This window comes from Chlorocebus sabaeus, chromosome 8, assembly GCF_047675955.1.
Source record: "Chlorocebus sabaeus isolate Y175 chromosome 8, mChlSab1.0.hap1, whole genome shotgun sequence".
Lineage (NCBI taxonomy): Eukaryota > Metazoa > Chordata > Mammalia > Primates > Cercopithecidae > Chlorocebus > Chlorocebus sabaeus.
In genome coordinates this window covers 127,123,576-127,144,399 of record NC_132911.1, presented here as the reverse complement: position 1 = coordinate 127,144,399, position 20,824 = coordinate 127,123,576, and the positions used below count along the sequence as shown (strand labels likewise).

At 38.2% G+C, this 20,824-nt stretch overlaps 1 protein-coding gene across 1 annotated transcript in view; it reads left to right on the top strand.

The window, feature by feature from the left end:
- ATAD2 (ATPase family AAA domain containing 2) overlaps positions 1-20,824 on the top strand; it is an 82,310-nt gene that overhangs the window by 39,844 nt on the left and 21,642 nt on the right. The window contains exons 12-19 of the mRNA XM_038000172.2: positions 647-821; positions 1,906-1,994; positions 8,639-8,798; positions 9,821-9,911; positions 10,692-11,006; positions 11,347-11,479; positions 11,826-12,012; positions 13,053-13,238. Of these exons, the coding sequence (XP_037856100.2) occupies positions 647-821; positions 1,906-1,994; positions 8,639-8,798; positions 9,821-9,911; positions 10,692-11,006; positions 11,347-11,479; positions 11,826-12,012; positions 13,053-13,238 (1,336 nt within the window). The remainder of the gene's footprint in view (positions 1-646; positions 822-1,905; positions 1,995-8,638; positions 8,799-9,820; positions 9,912-10,691; positions 11,007-11,346; positions 11,480-11,825; positions 12,013-13,052; positions 13,239-20,824) is intronic.

Genomic DNA, 20,824 nt, shown 5'->3' with positions numbered 1-20,824 from the left:
TGCAGCAAGACTCTGTCTCCCAAAAAAAAAAAAAAAAAAAATTAGAAAGTACCAGGCGTGGTGGCTTACACCTGTGATTCCAGTGACTTGGGACACTAAAACAGGAAGATTGCTTTAGCTCAGGAGTTTGAGGTTGCAGTGAGCTATGATTATGCCACTGCACTCCAGCCTAGCTAACAGTGAGACCCCATCTCTAAAAATAACGCGGAAAGTTATTAATATTAAATAACATTTACTTCTTACAGGAAATGTTGGACGTGCCTAGTTAAAGTAATTTAGTAAATTAAAAAGAAATTTCTTGAATTTTCTTTTACATTTCTTCCTTGCAACCTAAGTTTTCTCCCATACAAATTGAATTACATGATTGTGATATGTGATTCCAGATGCAAGGTGAGATAATATGATGAACATGATGAATTGTTAAAATGTTTCAAATAGAGTTTTATTTACAGTTTCAATATAAATTTTACAGTATCAGTGTTAACTCCCAGGTTTTAAGTTGTGCTTTATGGCATGAAACTGTACAATAATTCAGTTGTCTTACACATTTTAATTTTCTAATTAATCATGAAATTGGTTCCTAATTTTTGTTTTAAAAGTCTACTTTTTAAATGTAATACTAAAATGTTAATGTATTGTTTTACAGAGGTTGTTTGTTTTATGGGCCACCTGGAACTGGAAAGACACTGGTTGCCAGAGCACTTGCCAATGAGTGCAGTCAAGGGGATAAAAGAGTAGCATTTTTCATGAGGAAGGGTGCTGATTGTCTAAGTAAATGGGTAGGAGAATCTGAAAGACAGCTACGATTGCTATTTGATCAGGTACGATATTAAAATTTTATATATCTGGATAGTTCTGTAATCTAGGCAGATGTGTGTGAGGATTAGATAACTCTTACATTTAATCAGTGTTCTAAATAAACCCAAAAGAATTAGACTAAATATGTAATCTTTCTAGATTATTTTCTTTTATATGTCGAGATGACACTGACCTACAGTGAACAGTTTTATAGTAAGAAGGGAAAGAAATAATTGGATCTTAGTTCTTTGGAGTCTTAGGTCTCATGCCTAGGAAGAGAGTGGTAATCTCATATTTCGAGATAGTAGCAGTGAATTATGGCTCAGTTTGGGAATTGGAGACTAGTTCTGCCCTGGGGTGGCTTTCATTTTCATATCCCAGATTGTATTGACAGCACATTGTGAGATAATACATTCTGATCTACTGAGACGTATTGCTGCAAATGCTTTTAAATCTCTTTTTGGAACTCTCCTGAGGTTCTTTTTTAATTTTATGTTTATGGAAGTGGATAAAAACTGTGGCATCTTGCTAAATAATGTTTTCCCATCCTGACATGGAGAAAGACTATGTCACTGTCTTCTATTCTTTGTCTTGTTTCCATAGGTAGTCTTCAGTAGATATTTTTGTGTGTCCAGGAATGATAGCTATATGAAATCTAAGGTATATAACCAGTGGAGTATGTCTTTTGAAGACTTCTAGTCGAAAATGCAATTGAAAATTAAACCATATGTCATTATAATTTAGTTTGAATTCTTAAAACCCAGTTATTGGAACTTACATTTAAATTTATAAATTATAAATAGTTATAAATAAATTGAGGCTGAGGCGAGAGAATCACTTGAACCCAGGAAACAAAGGTTGCAGTGAGGCAAGATCACGCCACTGCACTCCAGCCTGGGTGACAATGTGAGACTCCATCTATTAAAAAAAGAAAAATTATAAATTCTGGTAAGCAAGTTTGAAGAAAAGCTGATTGAAATGGTGTATATTCAGCTTTATAAATTCTGGTAAGCATGTTTGAATGAAAATTGATTAAAATGGTTTATATTAAGTCTACGTGTTTGAGGTTGTTTATGCTAACAAATGACCACTCAATCTACTTTCTAGGCCTATCAGATGCGCCCATCAATTATTTTTTTTGATGAAATCGATGGTCTGGCTCCAGTACGGTCAAGCAGGCAAGATCAGATTCATAGGTAAAACTTGCTTGATGGCACTTCAACATTTCTTCCTATTTCCTGAGTGGTATTGATGTGTGAGAGATACAATGTTAAATGGTAAAAGAAACTTTATAAGCTAATACTTCCTTTCTTTGGTAGTAGAACCCTAGTATATAGTACAAAAATAAAAAATGTGGACAGGCGCAGTGGCCCATACCTGTAATCCTGGCACTTTGGGAGGCCAAGGTAGGCAGATTACTTGAGGTCAAGAGTTTGAGACCAGCCTGGCCAACATGGTGAAACCCTGTCTCTACTGGGAAAAAAAAAAAAAAAAAATTAGCCAGGTATGGTGGTGCACACCTATAATCCCAGCTCCTTGGAAGGCTGAGGCAGGAGAATTAGGAGAATCACTTGAACACAGGAGGTGGAGGTTGTAGTGAGCTGAGATTACACCACTGCACTCCAGCCTGGGTGACAGAGTGAGACTCCCTCTCAAAAAAAATAAACCTGCTCCGAGTGTCAGTGCGTTGTAAAGCATGGTTGAAAAGTCTTGGTTACAGAAGATTTAACTCATGATAGAAACAAATGTCGGCAGGTCAGTGATGTTTAGCCAGTAGTAAGAGTAGGGCTATGGTGGGGAATGTGACTGAATGTCCTATCACAGGAGCATATCCAGTTGCTTTTATGTCTGACCTGTTACTGATGTGCAGAAGCTTACCCAGGCTTGAAAAATTGATTTTGTTCCCTCAGATTTTATGTTCAAATTAAGTATCTTAAATTTTGCCAGCTAATTTGGATGCTTTTTAAGACATTGCCTGCGCTAAACAAAATCTAACTTAGGGCATTACTACTAGTTTAGGATTCTAATACTAGACCAATCTCCTCATTTTAAAGAGGGGTAAATTGAACCCTCAACCCCGATGATTAGTTGCTTATCCAAGGGAGCACGTTTACTAGTGCTGCTGTCCCAACCTGAATCTAAATTGCTTTTAGTCCCAATTTATTTCAGTTTTTTAGAACTTCTTTTTAAATGGTTTCATGAATGACGTGTAATTGCTTAATTAATTTGGAATATCCAAAAGGAAATGTTTGCTTGTCTTTATATATGCTAGTAGTATTGTTTTATATTGTAGATAATGTAGAAGATGAATAAGATATAGTGTATGATTGATAGGTGGGTTTTGGCTTTTCTAACATCTAACAAGATTTGCTATATTCTAATGGCCTTTTGAACTTGATAAACAATTTTGTTTGTTGCTGTGACTAAATTAAAATATATGTTAAGTACCATGGTAAAGTAGTTTTGTCTCTGCATGTCCTGTTAGTAATCAGATAAACTTTTTATATGTGACACATTTCATTATCAGTCACACTGTATTCATTGTGCTAACAGGAAGAAACATATTTAACAATACTTCCATCACTTCATAATCAAGTAAGTTGAGTACTTACTGTGTTTTGAGATAGTTCTAAAGGTATTGGAAGATTTTGGCAAAAAAATTACAGAGTAATTGTAGCAAAACTATGCTATCTCATATATATCTTATATATATATCTCATATATATTTATATATATATTTTATATATATATAAAAAAATCTAGACTCTACATATATATATATATATATATATATATCTGTTGCCCAGGCTGCAATGCAGTAGTATGATCTCAGCTCAGTGCAACCCCCACCTCCCAGGTTCCAGCGATTCTTCTGCCTCAGCCTCCCAAGTAGTTGGGGCTACAGGTGTGCCCCAGCATGCCTGGCTAAATTTTTGTATTTTAGTAGAGATGGGGTTTCACCATGTTGGCCAGGTCTCAAACTCCTGACCTCAGATGATCAGCCTGCCTGGGCCTCCCAGAATGCTGGGATTACATATCCCACCCGGCCTGTTCTTTGTATTTTTAGCAGAGACTGGGTTTCGCCATACTGGCCAGGCTGGTCCTGAACTCCTGACCTTGGGTGAGCCACCTGCCTCTGCCTCCCAAAGTGCGGGGATTATAGGCGTGAGCCACCGTGCCTGGCCAAATATAGCTCCATTTTTAAGAGAAATGTAGTATTCAACTTATTTTAACCAAAAACTTAAAAGTTCTGACAGTAAAAATGTATGTTAAATTAAGCTTTTTTAGAAGTTAGCACATTGCATGTTGAAGATGATTAAACTGTATTCTGTACCTTAATTTTAGTAATAATACTGTAGAATAACGCAAATAAGTAATTATGTGAGTGTCATTAGGTAATAATATTTCAACCTAAGGGAAAGAAGATACAAATGTGAAATAAAGAAGTCAAATTACCCTAAATTGTTTTTTTTGTTTGTTTGTTTTTTTGAGATTAAGTCTCTGTCTGTCACCCAGGCTGGAGTGCAGTAGCACAGTCCTGGCTCACTGCAACCTGTGCCTCCCGAGTTCAAGTGATCCTGCCTCAGCCTCCCTAGTAGCTGGGATTACAGGCATGCACCAGCACACTTGGCTAATTTTTCGTATTTTTAGTAGACAAAGTTTCACCATGTTGGCCAGGCTGGTGTCGAACTGGGCCTCGAACTCCTGATCTCAGGTGATCCACCCGCCTTAGCCTTCCAAAGTACTGGGATTACAGGTGTGAGCCACCCACTCGACCTAAAACCCTTATAGTCTTTAATTTGAATTGCAAATATCAATAGAAACTTGTGACGTTCTGTTTGTTTTTTAAAAAAACAAAAAAACAAACTTGTTTGTTTTTTAAAGAAAAAAAAAATCCTAACTCTGGACACTTTAAAAAGGCCTAGAAGCAATCACAATCCAGGAGCAACTAATGTCCATCCCTGAGTATGGTCTCTAAATTTAGGACTCAGGAGAGATGGTGGATTGTAACACTGAAGCAGAAATGATCAAGACAAGCCTGGAATACTTTGTAATGCCTGAAAGCAGTAAAAAAAAAAAAATCACTGGAATCGTACCAGAATGACATAGGAGCCAATTTTGAGGGATCTCTCACTGACCGAAGATTAAACAATTTGAGCATCAAAAATAATGACTGCAGTAGATAGAAATATATCAAATACCTAAAAAACATCGGTTTTTTGTGTGTTAGTTTTTTGTTGTTGGTTTTGGTTTGGTTTGTTGTTTGTTGTTGTTGTCTTTTTGTGACAATCTCACTCTGTCACCCAGGCTGGAGTGCAGTGATATGATCTTGGCTCACTGCAACCTCCACCTCCCAGGTTCAAGCGATTCTCGTGTCTCAGCCTCCCCAGTAGCTGGGATTACAGGCATGTGCCACCACTCCTGGCTAATTTTTGTACTTTTAGTAGAGACGGGGTTTTGCCATGTTGGCCAAGCTGGTCTTGAACTCCTGGGCTCAAGAGATCTACCTGCCTCGGCCTCCCAAAGTGCTGGGATTACAGGTGTGACCCACTGCACAAGGCCTTGTTTTTGTTTTTTGAGACAGGATCTTACTCTTACCCAGGCTGGAGTGCAGTAGCATGATCACAACTCACTGCAGCTTTGATCTCCTGGGCTCAAGCAATCTTCCCACCTCAACTTCTCAGTAGCTGGAACTACAGGCATGCACTACCACACCCAGCTTGGTTTTTTTGGGGTTTTTTAAAGTAAACATGAAGTCTCACTATGTTGCCCAGGCTGGTCTCAAACTCCTGAGCTCAAATGATCCTTCCACCTCGGGCTCCCAAAGTGCTGGGATTACAGGCATGAGGCACCATGCCCAGCCACCATCAGTTTTTTGTTGTTGTTTTGTGGTTTTTTTTTTTTTTTTTTAAACACGAAAACATCTTATTTGTAAGAAAAAGGTATGATTTCTTAATTTCTGTTCTTGGCATAAATTTTCTTTCCAGTGCAACCAACACTTCCTGAACCCTTTTCAGCATTGTTGTTCAAAACTTGGAGTTCTATTGCTGGATAAAAAATGCATTCACAAATAAGCTGTGCAATTCGATCACCTTGAAGTTTTGACTTCAAACTTTTCTTTGACAATGTTTCTTCTATAACCTTCATCTAAGACACCCAGCTCCTAAGTGTTTTGCACCCCAGCCAAAATGTAGAGCTACTCTTCCATAACACCCAGAAGGAGGAGCTATCTGAATGTCTGATAGCTTCCTCCACAGGCGGTATTGTATAATCATATGCACTGTATAGGTCATAGCCCTCGGCCTGTGTGGACTCCCAGCTCCCAGGCTCAGTCTGGAACCAGGCAGGGTGGAGCTGCATGCCCCACCCCACCCTCCTCCGCAGGCCAGACCCACTTGTGGGGAGAAATGACAGGTGTCTCTTTGGAGCAAGGCATGACAGAGCAAGGAGGTGAGGGGAGGAGGTAGCCACAAGAACCAGAAAATGCAGAATGATCCTTCTCCCCATCACCACCACCCTTGCCACTGCTGGCAGGGAACACACCAAGATCTTAAAAATCATCAATTTGTAATAAGTTTTTTTAATTCAACTGGTCACCTAAAGTTGCTGAGTTATTATTTATTACTCTGAAAATTGATAAGAAGGAAAGAATCAAACATTTCTTCCTGTCCTATTCAGGCCATGATTGAGGGCAATTCAGCGGTTGATGAAGTAGTGTAGTTCTTTATATAGGAAAATCACAGGTAATAAATGCAAAAGAAATGATTGAATTAGAAAATCACCATTTTGTAGCCTCTTATGAAACAGTGGATCTAGACTTAACCAGGGATGCTGCCATCCCCCTCCCCTCAGGGACAGATATCTAGAGACAGTTTTGGTTGTCACAACTGGTGAGGGCAGCTACTTAGCATCTGGTAGATGAAGGCCAGACATGCTGTTAAACATCCTTCACTTACGGGACAGCTCTCCACAACAAATAATTATCTGGCCCAAAATGTCAGTAGTGCTAATTTGGGAAACCTTTATCTAAACAATAATTATCAATGGCCACTCAAGCAGTAAGATAAAAAAGAAGGTTGATGGGGATATTTATGATGGGTGGAACAAGCTGATAACAACTGACCGAAACTCAACCCACTGATTGACCTTCAATGGGAAGCTGGTATTAGGTGCCTCCTGTGGGGATATAATAGGAATTACGTGGTATCTTCCTGTGAAATACGTCATCCCAAATGGTTTAGCCAGCATCCATTAAGCTTCTAGATCTAGGCCAGGCGCGGTGGCTCACACCTGTAATCCCAGCACTTTGGGAGGCCTACGCAGGCGGATCACAAAGTCAGAAGATTGAGACCATCCTGGCTAACACGGTGAAACCTCGTCTCTACTAAAAAAAAAAAAAATACAAAAAAATTATCCAGGTGTGGTGGCAGGCGCCTGTAGTCCCAGCTACTCAGGAAGCTGAGGCAGGAGAATGGCGTGAACCCAGGAGGCGGAGCTTGCACTGAGCTGAGATCGAGCCACCGCACTCCAGCCTGGGCGACAGAGCGAGACTCCGTCTCAAAAAAAAAAAAAAAAAGCTTCTAGATCTAGCTACCACTTTCCAGGAAATATGAAAGATAGAGGGACAACTTAAATGACCCTATCAGGAAGCAGTCAGCCCAGTCCAGAATGTGCGAAGGAAATTCTACAAGCCAAATGACCCAGTTTCTTCAACAAATAAATGGCGTGGAAGGAAAAAAATGTAAGAGGCACAGTAGGAACTGTCAAGGAATTGAGTGACAAATAAGTGTAGTGTGTGGTTACATTTTGATTAAATCAAATGTAAACAGGTATTTTGAGACAATCAGGAAAAATTGGGTATTAGATATTAAGGAATTAGTCACTTAGGATGATGACATTGTTGGGTTTGTTGTAAGTCCTTATCTCTTAGAAATACACACATGAAGTACTTACATGAAATATTTATGAATTGAACTGTGTGTCTGAGGTTTTATTTTTCTTTTTAAAAGTGGTCAGGTGAAGACAAAAAGCATACTGATAATTGTTGAAGCTTCGTGATGGAAATTTGGAGATCATTTTACTATTCTATCTTTATAATAAAAAGTTTAAAATGTAATGAAAATTCTGTTATGCTTTATGTATATTCTATTTTATTTTGGTATTCTTTGATCATGTATATACAATGGAAATTTTATTATTTTTAGATACTGTGTGTCCTACCTGGTGCTACCAGCACTTTTTTTCTTTTTCTTTTCTTTTTTATTTTTTTGAGACAAGGTCTTGCTCTGTCGCCCAGGCTGGAGTGCAGTGGTGCAATCTTGGCTCACTACGTACAACCTCAGCTTCCCCAGTAGTAGGACTATAGGCCTGGGTCATGTCACCATGCTGGCTTTATTTTTTTTATTTTTATTTTTTTAATAGAGATGGGGTTTCCCTATGTTGCCCAGGCTGGTCTCAAACTCCTGGCCTCAAGCACTCTTCCCACCTCAGCCCCCAAGTTCTGGGGTTACAGGCGTGAGCCACCATGCTTTGCCTTTTTTTTCTTTTTGATATTGTTTGGGAACTCTTAAGTTCCTTTGTGAAATTATGCTTTATGAAATATCTTCTAGGATTCATTTGTGGGGGTCTAACGACCATCTGTTTTCCCTTGATTTAAATTTCTATGTGCCATTTGCTATGTTGTTTTATAGATTTTTTTAATCCATTGGAAATAGTGAGGTGCCCTGAGAACATTTATTCACGTGTAATACATTAAATCTTACCAAAAGAAGAAATATTACTGAATGATACAGACTGTGTTCATAGTATTAATCTCTTCTCTCTTATTTTTAAAATTTAGTTCTATTGTTTCCACCCTGCTAGCTCTTATGGATGGATTGGACAGCAGAGGGGAAATTGTGGTCATTGGTGCTACCAACAGACTAGATTCTATAGACCCTGCTTTACGAAGGCCTGGTCGCTTTGACAGAGAATTCCTTTTTAGCCTACCTGATAAAGAGGTAAGAATTTAATGTCACTCAAATTTTGACAAAATATATTGCTGTTTATTAATAATAAGTCTTGGCGTAGTAAAAATTTGGAGATTCTTGAGTTTTGTATTCTGGTCTTGTCTAGTGATAGTTGTTAGTGAACAACTCAAATGCGGACAAATTTTTATTCTTTTCTTTAAATATAATAATGCCTTCCCAAAATTACTCTTAAAATTCTTTCAATTTGAGCGTAGCCTTTGGATGTTCTAAGTGTTGCTTCAGAACATGTGGCTTAATGAGTAATTAATCCTTAGCCAGTTTGTTAGCCTTGGCTTTTTCATGAATATCATATAATCCTACCAAGTTTTTTTAAGTCTACTTAATCTTCTGGGAACCAAAGAGGAAAATATATGAAGAGCTGTCTGTACTCTTAAAAACAGCTCTTAACATGCACCAGAATGAATAGCTACTTTAGTAGTTACTTATTTTCTCTTACTTATATTTATGACCAGTATAACTTTAGTGCTATAAATGCAAATATGTTTAATAATGAGACAAGTCCATTAAACTCTAAAAAGTACATCCTTTTTCTTATTTTCACTTTCATAGTTTGCTTATATTGAGTTTTTTGTTTGTTTGTTTGTTTGTTTGTTTTTTTGAGATGAAGTCTTGCTGTCACCCAGGCTGGGGTGCAGTGGTACAATCTCAACTCACTGCAAATTCCGCCCCCAGGATTCAAGCAGTTCTCATGCCTCAGACTCCCGAGTAGCTGGGATTACAGGCACATGCTACCACACCCAGCTAATCTTTGTATTTATAGCAGAGAGTAGTTTTCACCATGTTGGCCAGACTGGTCTCGAACTTCTGACCTCAAGTGATCTACCTGCCTCGACCTCCCAAAGTTACAGGTGTGAGCCACTGCACCCAACCAATATTAAGTACTGATCACTTTAAAATTTTAGGTAATCAAAAGTATTTTTAATTGAAATTAATGTAATCTGAATAGCATTTATTATTATAGTTGTAAAAAATTAAATTGTGTTTATTCATAGGCTCGAAAAGAGATTCTAAAGATTCACACCAGGGATTGGAATCCCAAACCACTGGACACATTTTTAGAAGAGCTAGCAGAAACCTGTGTTGGTAAACATTGTTTTAAGCAATTAAATACTACATTTATTTCAAATATGAAACAAGTTGTATTAGGTTGTGCAAAAGTAATTGTGGTTTTTGCCTATAAAAGTAATGGCAAAAACCACAATTTCTTTTGCACCAAACTAATAAAGAAATACAAGGTTATATTTGTTTCCTATCTCTTATTTGTGGCATTTTCTTCTCACGAAGTCTTGGTATTAAATAGAGATATTTGACAAATTGGCCATAAGGGGCAGAGTAGATAATAATATAATTGTATAAAATTGTATTTTATACAATTATATTATTATATCATAATAATATAATAGCTATTCTTTACTGACCATGTTTTAGTCATCCTTTTAAGCATTCTATAAATATTATTTCATGTAATTTTCACATCATTCCTATGATGTAGGTAGCAGTATCTCTACAGATAAAGAAATGGCTGGAGAGCATTATGTGAATTTTGTAAGGTCAAACAGCTAGTAAATTACAAACTGGAATTTGAATCTAGTCTGTGTGATTTTAAAACTCTTGCTTTTGACCTCTGTGCTATACTTAGTGCTTGTGTATTGCACTCGTAAAAGTTGATTGATTGTTGTTGGCTATTACTACCTGATAAGTTTACTGGGTAAAAGAGATTTTGGTTTTACTACTTTTAAATATTTGCTAACTATATTGCGAGGCTGATTTTTAATTTTCTTTTAACCATGGTCATGCTAATAGAGTTTTGTGTTTCTTTGTTTGGTCGGCTGGTTCTTTTCTTCCCCTGGTTGCTTTGGATAGGATACTGTGGGGCAGATATTAAATCAATATGTGCTGAAGCTGCTTTATGTGCTCTACGACGACGCTACCCACAGATCTATACCACTAGTGAGAAACTACAGTTGGATCTCTCTTCAATTAATATCTCAGCTAAGGATTTCGAGGTAGCTATGCAAAAGATGATACCAGCGTCCCAAAGAGCTGTGACATCACCTGGGCAGGCACTGTCCACCATTGTGAAACCACTCCTGCAAAGCACTGTTGACAAGATCTTAGAAGCCCTGCAGAGAGTATTTCCACATGCAGAATTCAGAACAAATAAAACATTAGACTCAGGTATAAAACTTGATTGACCATTTAAAGTTAGTTTTTATAATCAGTAAAGTGAAATGTTTCATACATACCAGAAATATTTATTTGTAAAAGAATCTCTTGAAAAAAATTTGGTAAGGCTTTACCTGGGATATTTGAAGGAAATTTACCCATGGATTGCCCTTAACTTAATTTGCTGTAAGTTTGGGGTGCATTTTTACATTTACTTATTAATTCATATCTACAGAAATACTTTTGATTCTTTGAAAAAATTTAATTGAAGTATGCTAACTTGGTAACTGAAGCATTAAAGATTTGCTTTGCAATCCAAAAGTTACTAATGTGCAATTTTTTGGTTTTATAGATATTTCTTGTCCTCTGCTAGAAAGTGACTTGGCTTACAGTGATGATGATGTTCCATCAGTTTATGACAATGGACTTTCTCAGAAATCTTCTCATAAGGCAAAAGACAATTTTAATTTTCTTCATTTGAATAGGTATATTTTTCTTGCAAATCAATGTTTTGCATGTGTAGATTTTCTAAAAATAAATGAGATGTGGTTGAAAAAGTAAAAAATGATAACCAATCTGCTTTTTATTTAAACTAAACTACCAGAAATTTTTTGTTGTTATAGTTGTCACAATAAGTAGAAATTACAGTCTATAAAAATATTCCTAAAAAGCTTTGGGTATCGGTTGTTTCCAGAAACTATGTGAACCATGTTATGATTGGTTGGCCTTATTGGCAAGACATTTTACTTATGAAAGTTTATAATTGACAATTTAGGGAGAAATTTTAAACTGTTTTTTCTAAAATATAGCTTATTAATGATTCTCTTTCAGAAATGCTTGTTACCAACCTATGTCTTTTCGACCAAGAATACTGATAGTAGGAGAACCAGGATTTGGGCAAGGTTCTCACTTGGCACCAGCTGTCATTCATGCTTTGGAAAAATTTACTGTATATACATTAGACATTCCTGTTCTTTTTGGAGTTAGTGCTACATCCCCTGAAGAAACATGTGCCCAGGTAATTTGTTGGTGCTCAACTATAAGACAAAACAGCCTTTTGGAGATAAAAGCTAAAATTGCCTCATTTTTTTGCATTGTGTTTTTTTTGTCTTTCTGATTTGTAACTTCAGGTTTACAAAACAGAATTATGCATGATTGCTTAATCATTAAAGAGAATGACTTTAAATCCCACATTCACCCTTAATATCTTTGTGACCTTAGTAAAGTTGTTAGATCTCTCTCATTTTCCCCATTTGGAAAATGGAGATAATAATACTTACCTCATATGGCTGTTGTGAGAATTAAACGAGTAGAGTACTTAAAATGGTGACTCCTCCTTAGTAAGTACTCAGATATTCTGCTTTTTGTGTTTTTGGTATTTGTATATTAACTTTTGTTTGTTTGGTTTTGGTTTTGGTTTTTTTGAGACGGAGTTTTTCTCTGTCACCAGGCTGGAGTGCAGTGGCACAATCTCAGCTCCCTGAAACCTCCGCCTCCAGGATTCAAGCAATTCTCCCGCCTTAACCTCCTGAGTAGCTGGGACTACAGGCGCATGCCGCCACATCCAGCAAATTTATTTTTATTTTATTTTATTTATTTATTTGTATGTATTTTAATAGAGACGGGGTTTCACCATGTTGCCCAGGATGGTCTCGAACTCCTGGGCTCAGGCAGTCCACCCTCCTCGGCCTCCCAAAGCGCATGGATTATAGGCATGAGCCACTGCACCTGGCTATATTAACATTTTTAAAATATAAAAATATGTTATATTTGTAGTTTTGTTTACTTTTGATTACGACAGAAAAATCTAGATTTCTCCAACTATTTTCTAGTTGCTTGAAGAAATTATCTTTTCAAAAAACTGAAACTTTTAAACAACATTTAAAAATAAGGTTGTGGGATTTTAGAGGAGCATTTTAAAAACTTGAGGACTTTATATGTTACTTCTGGGAGGTTAAACATTGTTTAATAGAACTAGCTAATATAACTCAGACTAATAGAACTAGCATTATTAACATGTTGACTCTAACTGAATTTGTTTTGTTCTCGCTCTACTAGGTGATTCGCGAAGCTAAGAGAACAGCACCAAGTATAGTGTATGTTCCTCATATCCACTTGTGGTGGGAAATAGTTGGACCAACACTTAAAGCCACATTTACCACATTATTACAGAATATTCCTTCATTTGCTCCAGTTTTACTACTTGCAACTTCTGACAAACCCCATTCTGCTTTGCCAGAAGAGGTAATTTATGTGGGGGAGAGTCATTATACTTTTAAAAAGAGAGTTGTTTGTACCAAAATAATCATAACTTACTGAAAAAATTCAAATGCTATAGAAGTGAATAAAAGCATAAGTTTTCTTGTTAAAGATACCATTGTTAACTATTTGGTATATGTGCTCATTGGGTAAGATGGTGTATGTATATGTGTATGTATATATTAAGGATACATAAATTTTTTCTCTTAAAAAATGGGATTATATATCGGGCGCGGTGGCTCACACCTGTAATCCCAGCACTTTGGGATGCTGAGGCAGGTGGATCATGAGGTCAGGAGATCGAGACCATCCTGGCTAACACGGTGAAACCCTGTCTCTACTAAAAATACAAAAAAATTAGCTGGGCGTGGTGGTGGGCGCCTGTAGTCCCAGCTACTCCAGAGGCTGAGGCAGGAGAATGGCGTGAACCCGGGAGGCGGAGCTTGCGGTGAGCCAAGTGAGCCACTGCACTCCAGCCTGGGCGACAGAGCGAGACTCTGTCTCAAAAAAAAAAAAAAAAGTTTTTAAAAAATGGGATTATATGATACATACTATTCTGCAATTTGCTTTATTCACTTACCAATAAATGTGTCTCATATTTGTTAGTGCTAAAGTCTCTTTAAGAGCTGCATGGCTTTTCCACTTTTGATGTAGTATAATTTATTTATCCAAAGCCCTGTTGATAGGTTTTTTGGTTGTTTTCCAGATTTTTTTCTACTGAACTGTTATAGTGAGCATCCTTGTATTTTAGTTTGTATGAACACTAGTATGTGGATTTTTCTAGCATTGATTCCTAGAAGTGGAATAGCTGTAGCTGAGTATTTTACATTTACAAGTTTTAACAATACTAAATTACTCATTCAAGTTTGTGCCCATTTAGACAACTGCCAATAGTGAACGAAAGGCCTTGCTTCTGACTGGAATACTCTTCTCTTACATATTTGCCTGGCATCATTTTTTATTTTTCTCAAATCTCTGCTCAGATATCATCTCAGGGAGGCCTTCTTTGATCAGAATTTCTCAATAATAGCAATAGCTCTTCTACCCATCATACTCTTTTCCCTTTTCCTACTTTACTTGTATTGCCTCCTGCCATTAAATATTAATTTGCTTGACTCTTTTTCCCCATCAGAAAGTAAAGTACATGAAATTAGGGACTATTTTTTGTTACCTTTGTATCCATAGAGCACATAACAAGCATATTGTAGGCTTCTGTGTATTTTAATGAATTAGTTAAATGTTTCTTTCCACACCTTTGACAAAATTGGTTTATACTTTTTAGTACACTAGTAGGAAGATAAGCTCAAATACTTATTAAAGAAATATTTATTAAGTGCTTTTCTCCCAAGCATAGTTGCAGGCACTGGAGATATAACAGTGACTAAGATAGACAAAAATGTATATCCTTACACATATAGGGCTAACATTTTAGTTGAGTGGGGGAGAGAAGTTTTAAAAAATTTATAGCTGGGCGCGGTGGCTCAAGCCTGTAATCCCAGCACTTTGGGAGGCCGAGACAGGTGGATCACGAGGTCAGGAGATCGAGACCATCTTGGCTAACACGGTGAAACCCTGTCTCTACTAAAAAAAAAAATACAAAAAACTAGCTGGGCAAGGTGGCGGGCACCTGTAGTCCCAGCTACTTGGGAGGCTGAGGCAGGAGAATGGCGTAAACCTGGGAGGCGGAGCTTGCAGTGAGCTGAGATCCGGCCACTGCACTCCAGCCTGGGCAACAGAGCAAGACTCCGTCTCAAAAAAAAAAAAAAAAAAGTATAATACTAACTATTGTTGTGGAGAAAGATTTAGCTAAGGAGTACCAAAAGAGTATGGGTAGGTTGCAGTGTTAAATAGGCTAGATAAGGCCTCAGCAAGAAGTTGATTATTTGGCCGGGTGTGGTGGTTCACGCATGCAGTCCTAGCACTTTGGGAGGCCAAGGTGGGCGGATCACCTGAGATCAGGAATTCAAGCCCAGCCTGGCCAACATGGTGAAACCCTGTCTCTACAAAATATTAGCGGGACGTGGTGATGTGTGTCCGTAATCCCAGCTACTCGGGAGGCTGAGGTGGGAGAATTGCTTGAACGCAGGAGGTGGAGTTTGCAGTGAACCGAGATCCCACCATTGCACTCCAGCCGGGGCGACAAAGCAAAACTCCATCTCAAAAAAAAAAAAAAAAAAAAAAAAATGATATTTGAGGAAAGATGTGGAAAAGGTAAGGTTGTGAACTATTGGAATAGCTGAGGGACAAAAGGTCCTAGCGGAGGAAAAAGCAAATGCAGAGGCTCTGAGGCAGATCTGTGTCTGGCAGCTTGGAAAAATAGCAAGAAGGGCAATGTAGGAGGAAAGGAGGCCAAGGTTATCAAGGGACCAGATTATGTCCGCAGTGACTCTGTATAATAATAATTGATTACAAAACCTGCAAGTTAAATAAGCTAGGAAATGAATATTAAGTATATATTATAAACTCTTTGAGTGGGGGAGGTCCTTAAAGATTTCCAGTTTACTTAATTATCTAGTTTCATACTCTATCGCCTTTATGTGGATATCTCACCTATGTTGAAACACTTTCTACACAGTTCTTTTTGTTACCTCTGACTCCTAAAAATCCAGCTTATTGAGGGAGGCTTTCATTTCTTTTTCTTTTTTTTTAAACCATAAAGGGGTCATGCTAACCTTCTGTATTGTTCTAATTTTAGTATATGTGCTGCTGAAGCGAGCACAAATCTTCCACTTCTTAATCTCCATTCATTTCCCAGATTGCATATAGAACTTGACTAATACATCTTCATCATGACAAGTCTTTGTATATTTGAATACTCTTTTATGTCTTGCTAACCCAGGCCTTTTTCACATTAAACAGGATATGGTATATTCATTAGGGCTATTAATAAAGTAGAAGTTTATTTCTTACTTTAACAATACTAGGCAGGTTGATGTACATTGGCAGGTTTGTCTTCTGCTGTGCAGTCATTCAAACACTCAGGCTGAAAGATATTTAATTTTATTTACTTGTTTGTTTATTTTTGGAGATGGAGTCGCACTCTGTTGCCTTGGCTGACAGTGCAGGGGCACTATCTTGGCTCACTGCAGCCTCAGCCTCCTGGGTTTAAGCAATTCTCCTGCCTCAGCCTCCCGAGTAGCTGAGATTACAGGTGTCCGCCACCATGCCCAGCTAATTTTGTATTTGTAGTAGAGATGGGGTTTCACCATGTTGGCCAGGCTGGTCTTGAACTCCTGACTTCAGGTGATCCACTTGCCTTGTCCTCCCAAAGTGCTGGGATTACAGGCATGAGCCACCTCGCCTGGCCTGTTTTCTTATTTTCATCATGTAGCCTTCCAGGTGGCTTTCAGTCCAGTCAACTGAAAGGACAGGCTCTTGCTTGTGCCTGACTTAGAAGTGGTGTAAATCACTTCCTTTCATATTCCACTGGCTAAAGCTCAGTCACATAGCCATACTTCATTGCAAGCACGGCTAGGAAATCTGACCTAGCTGTGTGCCCAAAGAACAAGAATACAGATTGTGGTAATAGTAGTAGACTTTGTTACACAGCACACCAGGTTGCAGTTTCTTCAAAATTCTAGTCACTCTCCTGAATGTCTTTCTTTTTTCTAGTTCTTTTGGAAGGCCAGAGCCAGAATGAATGAAGTACTCTAGCAGTGTTCTGATTAACACAGTGGAAAGAAAGATTGTTAGCCATAGTATTACTGGCTTCTTACTCTATCAACTGAAACTATTAATCATTTTGAGATTTGAAATAAAGATAATGGCTTTATGCTCTGGGTAAACAAGTAAGACAGACTAGGTGAACTTTGTATGGATGTGGGGAGGTTGAAAAAAGTAATCAGTTTAATCTGGGGAAACTTTATTGAGAATGTGGAAATTCTATACCAAAATTATTTTAATTCTATACCAAAATTATTTTCTTAAAAGATAGCTTCTCTTACTTTTTTTGTTAGGATAATGTTTTCTAAGTCTATAATTGCAAATTGGGTAAAATATTTTAATACCACATTCTATAAGTAGGGGAGAATGGGCCTGGGACTAGGAATTGCCTATTTTTAGAAAATGAATAGTCCATAGGCTGCAAATAAGCAAGTTTTCAATGATTTAGTGATACCATTGATATAACATTAGACTATACTGTATGAGAAATACTGTGTAGTCCATTATTAGCCACATTAAAATTTGTCCATCTCAAAACTGCAGTCAGAAGACGACTGTCTATATGCATGAGCACAAGTGGACCCACTCAGGCCAGTATGGAAAGATGAGAAAGAATGCTGTTAGTGGATTCGGAGTTTTCATGAATCCATGAAACGCAAAGTAGTGAGGATTAGATTGATGAAGATGACCACAATTCACAGCATATGCATGAAAGAGCTACTTTGAAAGGCAAGAGTGATTTCTAGCTGAGGATCGGTTCTATGAAGGAGTTGAAAGAACCTTTGAGCTGGGCGTGGTGGCTCACACCTCTAATCCCAGCACTTTGGGAGGCCGAGGTGGGCAGATCACTTGAGGTCAGGAGTTTGAGACCAGCCTGGCTAACATGGAGAAACCCCATCTCTACTAAAAATATGAAAATTAGCCAGGCTTAGTGGCGCACACCTGTAGTCCCAGCTACTTGGGAAGCTGAGGTATGAGAATCGCTTGAACCCGGGAGGCAGAAGTTGCAGTGAGCCAAGATCATGCCACTGCACTTCAGCCTGGGCAACAGAGCAAGACCCTGTCTCACAACAAAACAAAACAAAAACAGCCTTTGGACAACCCTGGGGTAATTGACTTTCTTCACTTCTAGTCCCTATACCAAGCAGCAGTCAGCAGAGTTGTTTGTCCTCAGCTAGGGCAATGTGGTTGTGCCCCAGGACTAATATAACAGAGCCTTATATATGGCTGCTGATATCAGGAGAAATGGGGAGCCCCTGTGCCCACAAGACAAATTGTAGGCACATTTCTGCTTCCAGTATAGACTAGCTTTCATAGTCACTGGAGGGAGAAGCTAGAGTAAACAGAAATAGCACCTGTGGGCAAACAGATTTAAAAGGCAAACACATAGTTATAAATAAACATTTGAGGAAGGACAACCTCATGAATAATATCCATGTATCACCAACACAAACTGTGACAAAGAACCGATTGGAGACATTATAAATGAAACAACCCCTGTAAAAAGGAAATAAAGTTTTTTTATAGGCTGAGAAGGGAGCAGACCCAGATGAAGGGCAAATTAGCAAAGTGGAAGATCGTAAGACCAGTCAGTAATTCTTAAGTATGTGATACAAAAGTGCAAAGACTTGAAAAGTATGAGGAAAAAATTAAAACAAATGGAGGAGATAGATTAAGGTCTCATGGGATTTATGGGAGATAAAAACAAGAAGTTTAGGGAGAAAATATTCACACAGTAGAACATTTTGTACAGTTAAAGAATACTATGAGTCTTCTTAAGATTTAAAAGCCCCATGTGTTCCAAGTATGAGAAATAACATCACTAAAATAATGCCAAAGGTACAGAGAAAAATCCAAAAATGTTCCAAAAGAAAAAGCATACTAGAAAGGAAGGAAAGTCAAATTGCTTCTATTTTCTCATTGGCAACAATGACCGCTAAGGAGACAGTGGAGCAATATTTTCAGTGTTCTGAAGTAAAATAATTTTGACCTATAATTTTCTGTCCAACCAAGTTAGCATTTGCATGAGAGAACAAATAGATATTTTTAAATATGTGATGTCTACAAAACTATGCTTATAAACCCCTGACTGGAATAATTTTTATTTTATTTTTTGAGACAGAGTCTCACTCTGTCACCCAGGCTGGAGTGCAGCGGCACGATCTTAGCCCACTACAACTTCCACCTCCCAGGTTCGAGTGATTCTCCTGCCTCAGCCTCCTGAGTAGCTGGAATTACAGGCACACATCACCATGCTTGGTTTATTTTTGTATTTTTAGTAGAGAAGGGGTTTCTCCATGTTGCTCAGGCTGATCTCAAACTCCCGACCTCAGATCCGCCTGACTCGGCCTCCCAAAGTCTTGAGATTACAGGCATGAGCCACCACACCCATCCTAGAACTATGTAATCTTATTAACTATAGTCATCTTACAGTGCTCACACTTGTAATCCCAGCACTTTCGGAGACCACAGCAGGCGGATCACCTGAGGTCAAGAATTTGAGACCAACCTGACCAACATAGTGAAACCCTGTCTCTACTAAAAATACCAAAAAAAAAAAAAAAATTGCCAGGCATGATGGCAAGCATCTGTAATCCCAGCTACTCAGGAGGCTGAGGCAGGAGAATTGTTTGAACCCAGGAGGCAGAGGGTGCAGTGAGCCGCCAAGATTGCACCACTGCACTCCAGCCTGGGTGACAGAGCAAGACTCTGTCTCCAAAAAAAAAAAAAGAACTTACTCCTCCTGACTGGAATTTTGTATCCTTTAACAAATCTTTCCCTATTTCCTTCTTTTCGTCACCTTTCCCAGCTTCTAGTATCTTCTAGTCTACTTTTTAGCTTACACATGTAAAATATACATGACAAAACTGGGAGCCTGAGGTGGGCCGATCACTTGAGATCAGGAGTTCAAGACCAGCCTGGCCAACCTGGTGAAACCCAATCTCGACCAAAAAATACAAAAATTAGATGTGCGTGGTGGTGTGCGCCTATAGTCGCAGCTACTCGAGAGGCTGAAGTGGGAGAACCGCTTGAATCTGGGAGGTGGAGTCTGCAGTGAGTCGAGATTACACCACTGCACTCCAGCCTAGGTGACAGAGTGAGACCCTGTCTCAAAAAAAAAAAAAGGACTTATCATTTTAACAATTTTTTTAAGCACGTAGTATAGTCGCATTAAGTACATTTACAGTGTTGGGCAACCATCACCACTATCCAGATCTTTCTTGTTATCCCAAGCAGAAACTCTGTACCTATTAACGGAATTCCCCATTTCTGTCTCCCCACAGCCCTTGGTAACTTCTGTTATAATTTGTCTCTGTGAATTATTTATTCTAGATACCTCATAATTTGAATATGTATTTGTCTTTTGTGTCTTGTTTAGTGTAATGTTTTCACGGTTCATCCATGTTGTATCTTGTGTCCAAATTTTATTCCTTTTTAGGGTGAATACTTTTCCATTGTATGTATATACCACATTTTGTATCCCTTCATCTGGTGACAGACATTTGGGTCATCTTCACCTCCTGACGTTTCTGAATAAAGCTCCTATGATTACTGGAGTACAAATACTCGTTTGAGTTTTTGTTTTCAGTTTTCTTTGGTATACCTGGAAGGGGAATTGCCACATCGTATACTAATTCTGTGTTTAAACTTTGAGAAACCACCAAATTGTTTTCCACAGCAGCTATACTATTTTACATTCTTACCAGCAGTCCACTGAGTTTCCAATATCTCTCTTGTAGCCCACACTTAACTTCTGGCCTTTATATTTTGGTTTTTCTTTGTTTGCTTGCTTTTTCTTTTTGAACAACTGCTCTTTCTTATATCTCATCTCATTTGGGGTTGGGAAATTAATTAATTGATCTCAGCAGAACTTTTAAGTATCAGGGCCAGGCACGGTGGCATATGCG